This window comes from Scyliorhinus torazame, chromosome 6 (assembly GCF_047496885.1).
Source record: "Scyliorhinus torazame isolate Kashiwa2021f chromosome 6, sScyTor2.1, whole genome shotgun sequence".
NCBI classification, from domain to species: Eukaryota; Metazoa; Chordata; class Chondrichthyes; order Carcharhiniformes; family Scyliorhinidae; genus Scyliorhinus; species Scyliorhinus torazame.
In genome coordinates this window covers 129,307,642-129,320,380 of record NC_092712.1, presented here as the reverse complement: position 1 = coordinate 129,320,380, position 12,739 = coordinate 129,307,642, and the positions used below count along the sequence as shown (strand labels likewise).

Genomic DNA, 12,739 nt, shown 5'->3' with positions numbered 1-12,739 from the left:
GGTTTAGATAAAGGATCTGGATCGGCACAGGCTGGAAAGGCCGAAGGGCCTGTTCCTGTGCTGTAATTTTCTTTGTTCTTGTTCTATCTTATTGCATTGTGTTTCTCTAAATGTCCTGCTACTTTCTTAATAATGGATTCCAGCATTTTCCCAATTGCAGATGTTAGACTAACTGGATGATAGGAAAATAGGAACTTTCTCCCTCCTCTCTTGAATAGGCGTGCTATATCTGTGTGTGGTGGAGAAAAGTACAGCTATTCATCTAGAGTGTACTTCACTCTCCAGCTCACGATAAACCAGACAAAGACTCTTGGAATTACAAACAAGTCCTTTATTGTGAGCAATGGCATAGGTTGCTGACGTTCCATGGAAATAGGTCAGGAAGCCCTTATTCAAGGAACACACAGACAGTTATACTCCAGATTTGATTACAAAAACTTAGCATATACCAATCAGTTGTTACTAGTTATCTCTGCCCAGTCACGATTATCGATTAGGTTTACATCATACATAGTATATGAGAGCAATTAACCAATTGAAACATAGGCACATCTACTTCATTATAATATCCAAATCAATACAAAGACACATGCTGTCCTCTAAAATTTATTATCGCTTTCTCGTTATCAGGCCTGTGAATATCAATCACCTCCTGTCTGACTCTTCTAACTTATAATGCCCGTTTCCTAAGGTAAAAATGTTACAACAATAAACAGTTCCTTGTGATTATGCCTCCCTTTCTGGCTACTTCCAGTCATTCTGGAACCAGACCAAAATGGTGAATGGTCCCAGATTGTGTATTGCCATCCTTGATGATGACCATCTGTTGTTTCCATTTCCTGACCCCATCACCAGAAGATGTGACCTTGTGGTGGTTTTACTACAGCTAACAACTTCAGTTAAGCATCTTACGTGGCAAAGATCAATACAGAAGAATTTTAACTCCTTCAGCACTTAGCTATTTTGAGTGAGCGGTCCGACGGCTGGCCCACTTCCCCCTGCAACACAAATCCTGCATCCCCCCTTGCTGGCTAGTAGGGGCATCCTCCTCTCCCGCTACCATGGGAATTGCTGGGCCATTTCCCCCCCCCCCCCCACAGAATGCACGCAAGAGGGTGACTCGGCCCTCCCACCAGAGACCCCCATCAGAGATCCGCTACCAGAGAACCCTCCCCAGGGGCAGCACGGTAGCATAGTGGTTAGCACAATTGCTTCACAGCTCCAGGGTCCCAGGTTCGATTCCGGCTTGGGTCACTGTCTATGCGGAGTCTGCACATCCTCCCCGTGTGTGCGTGGGTTTCCTCCGGGTGCTCCGGTTTCCTCCCACAGTCCAAAGATGTGCAGGTTAGGTGAATTGGCCATGATAAATTGCCCTTAGTGTCCAAAATTGCCCTTAGTGTTGGGTGGGGTTGCTGGGTTATGGGGATAGGGTGGAGGTGTGGACCTTGGGTAGGGTGCTCCTTCTGCACTGTAAATTCTATGATAAATGGCAACCCCCAATAGCAGAAAACCCTCCCCATAACAGGAAACCCCCCATATCAGAGAACCTGCCAATAACAGATTACCCCCATAAAAGAGAATCCCCCATAACAGGTGACCCCCCATAGCAGAAACCCCCCATAGCAGTGAACTGCACCATAACAGGAAAAACCTCATATCATAGAACCCCGCCATAGCAGTGAGCCCCCGCCCCCCCCCCCCCCACTCTATCAGTCAGCCCTGCCCGGAAGCTATGGAGCAGTCCAAACAGAAACAGTGAAATAAATCACTGTTATTTCACACACCTGTGCCTTACGCCTGATGCCTCAGTCTAGAAAGTAGCATCTGTAATTTAATAGAAAGCCAAAACCACGTTATGGGGCTTTCAACCCACTCAAAACCTTTGATCTGCAAGTCTTCTATTCCCTTCAAAGAGAAACAGCTGTTATAGCCTATAATTCACAGCTTCCAGGCAGCCAGATATCTGGATTATTTATTTTAATTTCCCTTCACGCTTGAATGCATCTCAGCTAGCCTGCTTTTAACCTAACGGCAATGTTTATGAACATTTAGCTATGATTGACAAGTCTTCGCCACATCAAAAGCTGTTAAGTCCTTTCTGCTGAGAACAAGAGGAAGTGAAATCATTTAACTCCTAGATGTTTACAAACAATAGTAATTAATTAACACATAACAAATTCCAAGACCCTCTTCACTGCTCCATTTTAGCTTGAATTAATGAGACTGTCCCAAAACAAAAATCATCTTACAAAACCTTTATAACTCAAGTCTAAAATAAGCTGTTCTCTGTTTGGTTCCATAATGCATTGTTCTTGAAACTATCCCAAGTACACGCTATGAACTCATCCTCCAGGCTACCTTTTCCAATTAATTTTTTCCAATCTATATGAAGATTAAAGGGGGCGATTCTCCTATATGGAGGCCAAGTGCGTGCGTTTCACGATGGTGTGAACAGGGCCTGGGCACGACCTATTCTGGCCCCCATAGGGGGCCAGCACAGCGCTGGAGCGGTTCACGCCGCTCCAGCATCCTTACGTGGCGCCAAATGGGCGCCACGCCAACCCACGCATGTGCAGTTGGGGCAGCCCAATCCTGCGCATGCGCAGTTGGTCAGCACCATCCTGCGCATGCGCGGGGAACGTCTTACGCACGCCGGCCCCTCACCAACATGCCGCCGGTGTTCTGGGGCCGCACGTGGAAGGAGGTAGGCCCGGGGGGGGAGAGGCCGGCCCACCGGTCGGTGGGCCCCAATCGCGGGCCAGATCCGATCGGAGGCCACCCCGGTGAAGGATCCCCCCTCCCTCCCCACAGGCCGCCCCTCCCAGCATTCTCGCAGAGTTCCTGCCGGCAGCGACCAGGGGTGGACGGCGCCGGCGGGAACCTGTCGTGTCGTAGCGGCCGCTCGGCCCGTCCGGGCTGGAGAATTACCGCTCGCCGGTTCTCCAAGCGGCCCAGTGCGAATCGTGCGCCGCTGGTTTCCGGGGGGTGGGAGAATTGCATGCGGGGGTCGGGGCGGCGTGGCGCAATTCGCGCGGCGCCCCGGCGATTCTCCCACCCGGCGTGGGGGGGTGAGAATAGCGCCCAAAAGCTCCTGGGATTATTGCATAACTTTTCTTACATGCCCCTGTTATTTCTTGATTTTTTTTTAATGCCATCTAACAGTGGAGGTATGGTTAGGGCGAGTTATAAATTACTCTCACTAGTGACTTATTTTCTTTGCTATTTCTTATTTCCACCCAAACTAATTCAACATCTTTATCCAACAATTTAAATCAGTGAGCAGTGGACATCAGTGTGTCAATAAGTTCGCAGAAGAGTAGGTACTTCAACAAATGAATTACAGGAGATATGAGTTAACAACAAAAATGTTATCTAAAAGTGGCGCCACAACATTGATAAATTCATAAATTCATGTACGTACAAATAAATTAAAGTGTAAGCAACCGATGGAGAAGGATAACACACCTGACAGTGGGAGAAATCAGGCAGCTGATGGTGAGGGAGGCCTGAGATCAGGCAAGAGGTCTCAAGTGCCCTGTCTGTTGGCTGTCAAACCCAAAAAATTGATTTTAAACACTTGACCAATAAAGGCAAACGCCCAACATGGGAGGAAAAACAAACTAATTATTGCTGGAGAGACTGAGCATTGCATGCCCCTGAGTGGTTAAACTGCATTGTGAAAGGCAATCATTCCTTAGCGAATATATATGTACACCTACCATTTGATCATTATAAATATTGACAGACATTTGTCACAACTATTCAAGACAATAGAAAATGCATGCATATTTAAGATTTTTACTTATCTGTAGATACATCTGTCAATCCGGAGTATTTGTATCTGTTTGCTAAGAGTCCATTCAATTGACCAATATTCACAATAGGTAAACAGCTCCTTCAGATTGCAGGAAAACTAAACTCGGCATTGAGTTCTTCAGTAAGTTAAATCATGACTTAATCTGATTTAATATTAAAGACGGAAATTAATTCAGATCATTCTCCTGTTATTTAAAAAACCGTGACAATGGAATAACGCTAGGGGATGGGATTTACCATGCCTCAATCCCCACAGCACGTTTTCCGGCAGCAGAGGCGACTCGCCATTGGAGCTTCTGGTCCCACCGATATCAATGACATTTTGCATGGCTCGCCCATCCCCCCACTAGGGAACCCACCACAGGGGGTGGGGCACCTTTGGCGGGACCAAAACAATCAGCCAATGGGAAGGTCCAGCCAGTGGGAAGGGCCAAACATTCTCACCATTAGACGTTATGAGATGAAGTGCACTTTACACTGTCAACTATTAGACCTGGTCGCATCATTTCTCAATTATGTTTAAGAGTACAAGATGTTGGAAACTTGAAGTCTTGCAAAACCAAAGGATGTTATTCTCACAGCTTCTCTTTCTTCTCCAGTTCTCGCATCCCATCCATTGCTGCAGGAATTGTCGGTGGACTTCTTGGCATAGTCATGGTGGCTTTATTGATTGCCGTATGCATGAGGAGAAGGCATGTCAGAAAGAAGCGTACGTTGAGACGTTTATTGCAGGAACGGGAGGTAACCAACTACAAGAATTACTTTTCATAAAACTGAAACGATGATAACGTGTTGGGAGTCAAAAGTAAAAAGTTATTTAAGTTTCATCCTCTAAAACTGTGAGACAAACCTCCGTTTTTAGTCATTTCTTTGGAGGGGGTTTAGGTGGTCTATTGGTTTGGTACAGCAACTCAGGCCAAATTCTAACATGACAAACTGCAAAATTGTAATTTAGAAAAAAATCTGTTCATTTGTGGATTAACACTGGAATATAACACTGAAAGCTGCTGAATGATCATAGGGTTCTTCAGGGATGAGAATCTACCATCCCTACTTGATCTCACCTACATGTGACACCAGTCACATTCTATATGGTGGACTCTTAATGTCCTTATGACTAAAGTGGAGATGCAATAAATCTTCTCTTAATCAGTCCCTCATTGCTTTCGAGATGCCAGCCAAGTCCAATGTGTGATCTGCAGGCTCGATCACCTGAGGGAGTGAGTATATATTGTCCCTCTTGACTGTGAGTTTGTTCTTGACGCAGTTGGTGGAGCCTCTGACACCCAGTGGAGCTGCACCCAATCAGGCCCATCTAAGGATCCTTAAAGAGACGGAATTCAAGAAAATTAAAGTGCTTGGCTCTGGAGCATTTGGCACAGTGTACAAGGTAAGCTATCTGCCAGCAAAGAGAAAATTTGTGTTGTTAGTAGAAGAATTCAAATGTGATATTTTCTAGATGTATAACAAAAATCATTATTAACTTCTACTGTAGTTGGAAATGAAATGTAGAGCAATTGACCATGTGTCATTTTTAAGGGAAAGTGTGCAATAGGTTACTTTTATCAGTTACCATGATGGAATGGGCTGACAGGAAACTGATTCTGGTTACCTTCGTCGTCCAGTACTTCCCCGGAGCGGAGAAACTACGTCATCTTCTTCAAAGCCTTCAACACGTCATTGATGACGATGAACATCTTGCCAAGGTCATCCCCACACCCCCACTACTTGCCTTCAAACAACCGCGCAACCTCAAACGAACCATTGTTTGCAGCAAACTACCCAGTCTTCAGAACAGTGACCACGACACCACACAACCCTGCCATGGCAATCTCTGCAAGACGTGCCTGATCATTGACATGGATACCACTATTACACGTGAGAACACCACCCACCAGGTACGCGGTACGTACTCGTGCGACTCGGCCAACGTTGTCTACCTCATACGCTGCAGGAAAGGATGTCCCAAAGCGTGGTACATTGGCGAGACCACGCAGACGCTGCGACAACGAATGAACGGACATCGCGCAACAATCACCAGGCAGGAATGTTCCCTTCCAGTCGGAGAACACTTCAGCAGTCAAGGGCATTCAGCCTCTGATCTCCGGGTAAGCGTTCTCCAAGGCGGCCTTCAGGACGCGCAACAACGCAGAATCGCCGAGCAGAAACTTATAGCCAAGTTCCGCACACATGAGTGCGGCCTCAACCGGGACCTGGGATTCATGTCACATTACATTCATCCCCCACCATCTGGCCTGCGAAATCCTACCAACTGTCCTGGCTTGATGTAATTCACACCTCTTTAACCTGGGGTTACCCCATCTCTGGATCTGTAAAGATTTAATCACCTGCTAATGGTCGCATTCCAAGCATTGTTTGGCATCTTTGAATTTGTCTATATATGTGTTTCTGGAACATACCTCTTCATTCACCTGAGGAAGGAGCAGCGCTCCGAAAGCTAGTGACATCGAAACAAACCTGTTGGACTTTAACCTGGTGTTGTAAGACTTCTTACTGTGCTCACCCCAGTCCATGCCGGCATCTCCACATCATGATTCTGGTTAGACCACCAATAGCCTGCATTTGTATGAAATCTTGAACAAGATAAAGCATCCCAAAGAATTTCACCTAGGAGAGCAGTGGTAGAAGAGTTGAATGAACTGAAAGTACATTTGAAAAGGTAAATATGAGGAGATGGGTGAATAATGTGAAAGAATTTAGTGAGAGTAGCATAAGTCAAAGCTGCACCATGAAGGAGGAGCACTGCGAAAGGAGAGACGTAGGAGATACAAGGTTCGAGGGGGGTAGGGGACAAGCTAGAACATAGAACAGAAGAAGATTACAGGGTGGGGTGAGGACATGGAAGAATTTGTAAATGAGCACAATGATCTGCAGTTCATTTTTTTGGGAGATTGGGGGCCAGTGCAGGTTGGAGTGGAAAGGGGGCACTGGGAAAATGGGATTTACTGCAGGACAGGAAAGTAGCAACAAAAGGTGGAATTTTCCAGCCACTCCTGTCAGCAGCATCTTCTGGTCCCGCCAAAGACAAGCACCGCAGTGGGTTCCCTGGCGGCAGGACAGGTGAGCCACGCAAAACACTTTAGCCATCAACAGGACCCGAAGATCCCACCGGCGGCGCATGGTGATCAGCCTCCATCGCCGGAAATCACGCGGCGGAGCGGCCAGAGAACCCGCCCAAAGTTTTTGTCAAGTTGGAGGAGGCTTGGGACATTGTTTAATTGGACTTCCAAAAAATTGATCACAAGGGTATATGTCACCAATGACCTGTCAGTAGAGAAGCCTCATTTGTGGGTAGGATGGAAACTAGATTGTCGGGATTTAAAGTGGGAATCTCATGAGAGGTGAGTACAGAATTCAGTGGCAAAACTTATTTATGGACCTTGGAGATTAAGAAGTGGGATTTCTTTTGGAATGAGGCTTTGTACAAAAGAGCAGTGCCTGGGTAAAGGGAGCCATTTATGATGAGTATTCGTCAAGGAGTGAACTTTTGATATTCAGAATTTGGGTAACTAGGATGGTGAGGGAACAGGGAACAGAATATAGCACTGAAAAGACTGGTGAAAAAACAGTGTGATCTCGGATCAGGGCTAGTATGGGGAAGAGACGAGAGCAAGATGAATGAAGAGAAATGAGGTGTACAATATTTCTTTATTCTTTCATGGAATGTGCTAATTGCCCTTGAACTGAATGGCATTTTAAGAGTCAACCACATTGCTGTAGGTCTGGAGTCACATGTAGGGCAGACCAGATAAATATGGCAGAAGTCACAGAAAGGACATTAGTGAACCAGATGGTTTTTACGACAATTTTTTATTTTAAAAAAAAATGTTTATTCAAATTTTCCAACAAAATCTTTAACAAGCCCCCCACCCCAATAACAAAAAGAAACGCAAACACAACAGTAAAAATGATACAAAACTTAGACATTGGGTTTCCCCATATACAGTAACCCCCCCATATGACATTCAAAGGTACCCATAGGGAAGCCCCCCCACCCACCCGAATTCCCCCCCCGAAAGAGATCCCCCCTCACCCCCCACCCTTGGGTTGCTGCTGCTGCTGACCTCCTCCTAACGCTCCGCGAGATAGTCTAGGAACGGTTGCCACCGCATGAGGAACCCCTGCACAGACCCTCGTAAGGCAAACTTTATCCTCTCCAGCTTAATGAACCCTGCCATGTCATTTATCCAGGCTTCCACACTGGGGGGCTTCGCGTCCTTCCATAATAGCAAGATCCTCCGCCGGGCTACCAGGGACGCAAAGGCCAGGATACCGGCCTCTTTCGCCTCCTGCACTCCCGGCTCGTCCGATACCCCAAATAGTGCCAGCCCCCAACTCGGCTTGACCTGGACTTTCACCACCTTGGACATAGTCCTCGCAAAACCCCTCCAAAACCCATCCAGTGCCGGGCACGACCAGAACATGTGGACGTGATTCGCTGGACTTCCCGAGCACCTCCCACATCTGTCCTCCACCCCAAAGAACCTACTCAACTTCGCCCCTGTCATATGCGCTCTGTGAGTGACCTTGAATTGTATTAGGCTGAGCCTGGCGCAAGAGGAGGAAGAATTAACCATACTCAGGGCATCAGCCCACAGACCCTCATCTATCTCCTCCCCAAGCTCCTCCTCCCACTTGCCCTTTAACTCCTCTACCGAGGTCTCCTCCTCTTCTTTCAGCTCCTGGTAGATCACCGAAACCCTGCCTTCTCCAACCCATACACCCAAAATCACCCTGTCCTGAGTCCCCTGTGCCGGGAGCTGCGGGAATTCCCTCACCTGCCGCCTCACAAACGCCCTCACTTGCATGGACCTGAACGCATTTCCCGGGGGTAACCCAGACTTCTCCTCCAGCGCCCCTAGGCTCGCAAACATCCCATCTATAAACAGGTCCCCCATTCTTCTAATCCCTGCCCGATGCCAGCTCCGAAACCCCCCATCCATCCTTCCCGGGACGAACCGATGGTTCTCCAGAATCGGGGACCAAACCGAGGCTCCCACCTCGCCCCTGTGTCGTCTCCACTGCCCCCAGATGTTCAACGTCGCCGCCACCACCGGACTCGTGGTGTACCTTGTCGGCGAGAGCGGCAGCGGTGCGTCGCCAGTGCCCTCAGGCTCGTGCCCACACAGGACGCCATCTCCAACCTCTTCCATGCCACCCCCTCTCCTTCCATTACCCACTTACAGATCATCGCCACGTTGGCAGCCCAATAGTAGTCGCACAAATTCGGCAGAGCCAGCCCTCCCTGTCCCTGCTACGCTCCAGAAACACCCTCTTTACCCTTGGGGTCTTATTTGCCCACACGAAACCCATGATGCTCCTACCAACCCGTTTGAAAAAGGCCTTGGGAATCATAATGGGAAGGCACTGGAACACAAAGAGAAACCTCGGGAGGACCATCATTTTAACCGACTGCATCCTGCCCACTAGTGAGAGTGGCAGCACATCCCATCTTTTGAAATCCTCCTCCATCTGCTCCACCAACCGCGTCAAATTGAGTTTGTGCAGGGCCCCCCAACTCCCAGTCACCTGGATCCCTAAGTACCGAAAGCTCCTTGCCGCCCTCTTCAACGGCAGGTCGTCTATCCCCCTTCCCTGGTCCCCTGGATGCACCACAAAGAGCTCACTTTTCCCTACATTGAGCTTATACCCCGAGAAGTCCCCAAACTCCCTTAGGATCCACATGACCTCCGCCATCCCCTCCACTAGATCTGCCACATACAGCAACAGGTCATCCGCATACAGCGACACCCGATGTTCCTCTCCCCCTCGGACCAGTCCCCTCCATTTCCTGGACTCCCTTAGTGCCATGGCCAGAGGCTCAATTGCCAATGCAAACAACAAGGGGGTCAGGGGGCACCCCTGCCTCGTCCCTCGGTACATCCGAAAGTACTCCGACCTCCGCCGATTCGTAGCCACACTCGCCACCAGGGCTCTATATAGCAGCCTGACCCAGCTGATGAACCCCTCCCCGAACCCAAACCTCCACAGCACTTCCCAAAGATACTCCCACTCCACCCGGTCGAAGGCCTTCTCCGCGTCCATAGCTGCCACTACCTCCGCTTCTCCCTCCACTGAGGGCACCATAATCACATTGAGGAACCTCCGCACATTAGTGTTCAGCTGCCTGCCCTTTACAAATCCCGTCTGGTCCTCATGAATCACCCCCGGGACACAGTCCTCAATTCTCGTAGCCAGCACTTTTGCCAGCAACTTAGCATCCACATTGAGGAACGAGATTGGTCTATACGACCCACATTGCAGTGGGTCCTTGTCCCGCTTCAGGATCAGAGAGATCAGCGCCCCGGACATTGTCAGGGGCAAGGTCCCACCCTCCCTTGCCTTATTGAAAGTTCTCGCTAGCAACGGGCCTAGCAGGTCCACGTATTTCCTGTAAAACTCGACCGGGAACCCATCTGGTCCCGGGGCCTTCTCTGCCTGCATGCTCCCCAATCCTTTAACCAGCTCCTCCAGCCCAATTGGCACCCCTAAACCAGCCACCTCCTCCTCCTCCACCCTCGGGAACCTCAGCTGATCCAAAAATTGTCGCATCCCCTATTCCCCCGCTGGGGGCTGAGATCTGTACAGATCCCCATAGAAGTCCCTAAACACCTCGTTTATTCTCACCGCACTCCGCACCGTATTCCCCCCGCTATCCTTAACTCCACCTATCTCCCTCGCTGCCTCCCTCTTACAAAGCTGGTGTGCCAGCATCCGACTCGCCTTCTCCCCATACTCATACGTCGCCCCCTGCGCTTTCCTCCACTGTGCCTCTGCTTTCCCTGTGGTCAACAGGTCGAACTCCGTCTGGAAGTTCCGCCGCTCCCTGAGTCGTCCCTCCTCGGGGGCCTCTGCATATCTCCTGTCCACCCTTAAGATCTCCCCCACCAACCTCTCCCTCTCCCTGCCCTCTCTCTTCTCCCATGGGGCCCTGATGGAGATTAACTCTCCCCTGACCACCGCCTTCAGCGCCTCCCAGACTACCCCCACCTGCACCTCCCCATTGTCATTGGCCTCCAAATATCTTTCAATGCACCCCCGCACCCGCCCGCACACCTCCTCATCCGCCAATAATCCCACATCAAGACGCCACAGCGGGCGCTGATCCCTCTCCTCTCCTAACTCCAGCTCCACCCAGTGTGGGGCGTGGTCTGAGATGGCTATGGCCGAATACTCCGTTCCCTCCACTTTCGGGATTAGCGCCCTACTCAAAATTTAAAAATCTATCCGGGAGTAGGCTCTATGTACATGGGAAAAGAATGAAAATTCACTGGCCAGGGGCCTGACAAGCCTCCATGGATTAACTCCCCCCATCTGGTCCATAAACCCCCTAAGCACCTTGGCCGCAGCCGGCCTCTTACCCATCCTGGACCTAGAGCGATCCAGTGCTGGGTCCAGCACCGTGTTGAAATCCCCCCCCCATTATCAAGCTTCCTATCTACAGGTCCGGAATCCGACCCAGCATGCGTTTCATAAATCCGGCATCATCCCAGTTCGGGGCATATACGTTTACCAGTACCACCCGCACTTCCATTATCCACTACAATATTCATTACCTCAAACGACACCTGCTTCCCCACCAGTATTGCAACCCCTCTGTTCTTCGCATCCAGCCCTGAATGAAATACCAGTCCTACCCATCCCTTTCTCAGCCTAACCTGATCTGCCACCTGCAAATGTGTCTCCTGGAGCATAACCACGTCTGCCTTCAGTCCCTTTAAGTGCGCGAACACCTGGGCCCTCTTGACCGGCCCGTTCAGGCCCCTCACATTCCAAGATATCAGCCGGATTGGGGGGCTGCTCACCCCCCCCCCTGCCGACTAGCCATCTCCTTTTATAGGCCAGCCACGTGCCCGCGCCTCCCGCACCATCCAGTCCCCCAGACGGCAGACCCCCACCCCGACCACCTCTCCTATTTCCAGCTCCCCTATGGCCAATGCAGCAGCAACCCTATACCCCCCCTCTCCCCCCCCCCTCCCTCCCCTAGATCCACATCTAGCCCTTTTGTTCCCCCCATAACACTCCAGTAAGTAAGCTGACTCCTGCTGACCCCCGGCCTCTCCCACCATTCCATCGACCCCCCCCCCACCCCCAGTGTGAGAATCCCCCTACCCCTCCCTGGCAGTCAGTGTGCGCTCCTCTCCAGCACCGCCCATCCCCCCCCCCCCCGGCCCCCACCCCCGTCCTTCCCTAGCGCGGGAAAAAGCCCGCGCTTTCCTGAGGCGGCCCCGCCCCCTCTGGCGCAGCTCCTTTTGCGGCCTTACCCCAATTCCCCATCCCCGGGCCTCCTCTCCCCCTCTTCCTTCGTGGGAGTCTGCCCCTCCAACACCGACGCCCACACTCTCCCACAGTCTCCCTATCAAATCCCTTCACCCATCCCCATCCAGCACCCAAACCGAAGGAACATTCCCTAAACGTAATAAGCACCATATTCACAGTAAACATCCCCCCCCCCAACAAACCCTCAATTTGAGTCCAACTTTTCAGTTCGTATAAAGCTCCATGCCTCATCAGGCGTTTCGAAATAGTGGTGCCGATCCTGGAATGTGACCCACAATCGCGCTGGCTGCAGCATACCGAACTTCACCCCCTTCTGATGGAGCACCACCTTAGCCTGATTGAAACCAGCTCTCTTCTCAGCCACCTCTGCACTCCAGTCCTGGTAGATCCGGATCTCCGTGTTCTCCTACCTGCTGCTCCGCCCTTTCTTGGCCATCTCAGGACACACTCTCTGTCCATAAAGCAGTGAAACCTCACCACTACAGCCCTAGGCGGCCCGTTGGCCTTGGGTCTCCTTGCTAGGACCCGGCGAGCCCCATCTAGCTCCAGAGCCCTCGGGAAGGCTCCCGTGCCCATCAGCCAATTGATCATCGTGCTCACATATGCCCCAGCATCGGGCCGC

At 50.5% G+C, this 12,739-nt stretch overlaps 1 protein-coding gene across 2 annotated transcripts in view; it reads left to right on the top strand.

Moving 5' to 3' along the window:
- egfra (epidermal growth factor receptor a (erythroblastic leukemia viral (v-erb-b) oncogene homolog, avian)) overlaps positions 1-12,739 on the top strand; it is a 372,624-nt gene that overhangs the window by 311,923 nt on the left and 47,962 nt on the right. For both annotated transcript variants that reach the window (XM_072508802.1, XM_072508801.1), the window contains exons 17-18: positions 4,416-4,557; positions 5,084-5,206. In XM_072508802.1, the coding sequence (XP_072364903.1) occupies positions 4,416-4,557; positions 5,084-5,206 (265 nt within the window). The remainder of the gene's footprint in view (positions 1-4,415; positions 4,558-5,083; positions 5,207-12,739) is intronic.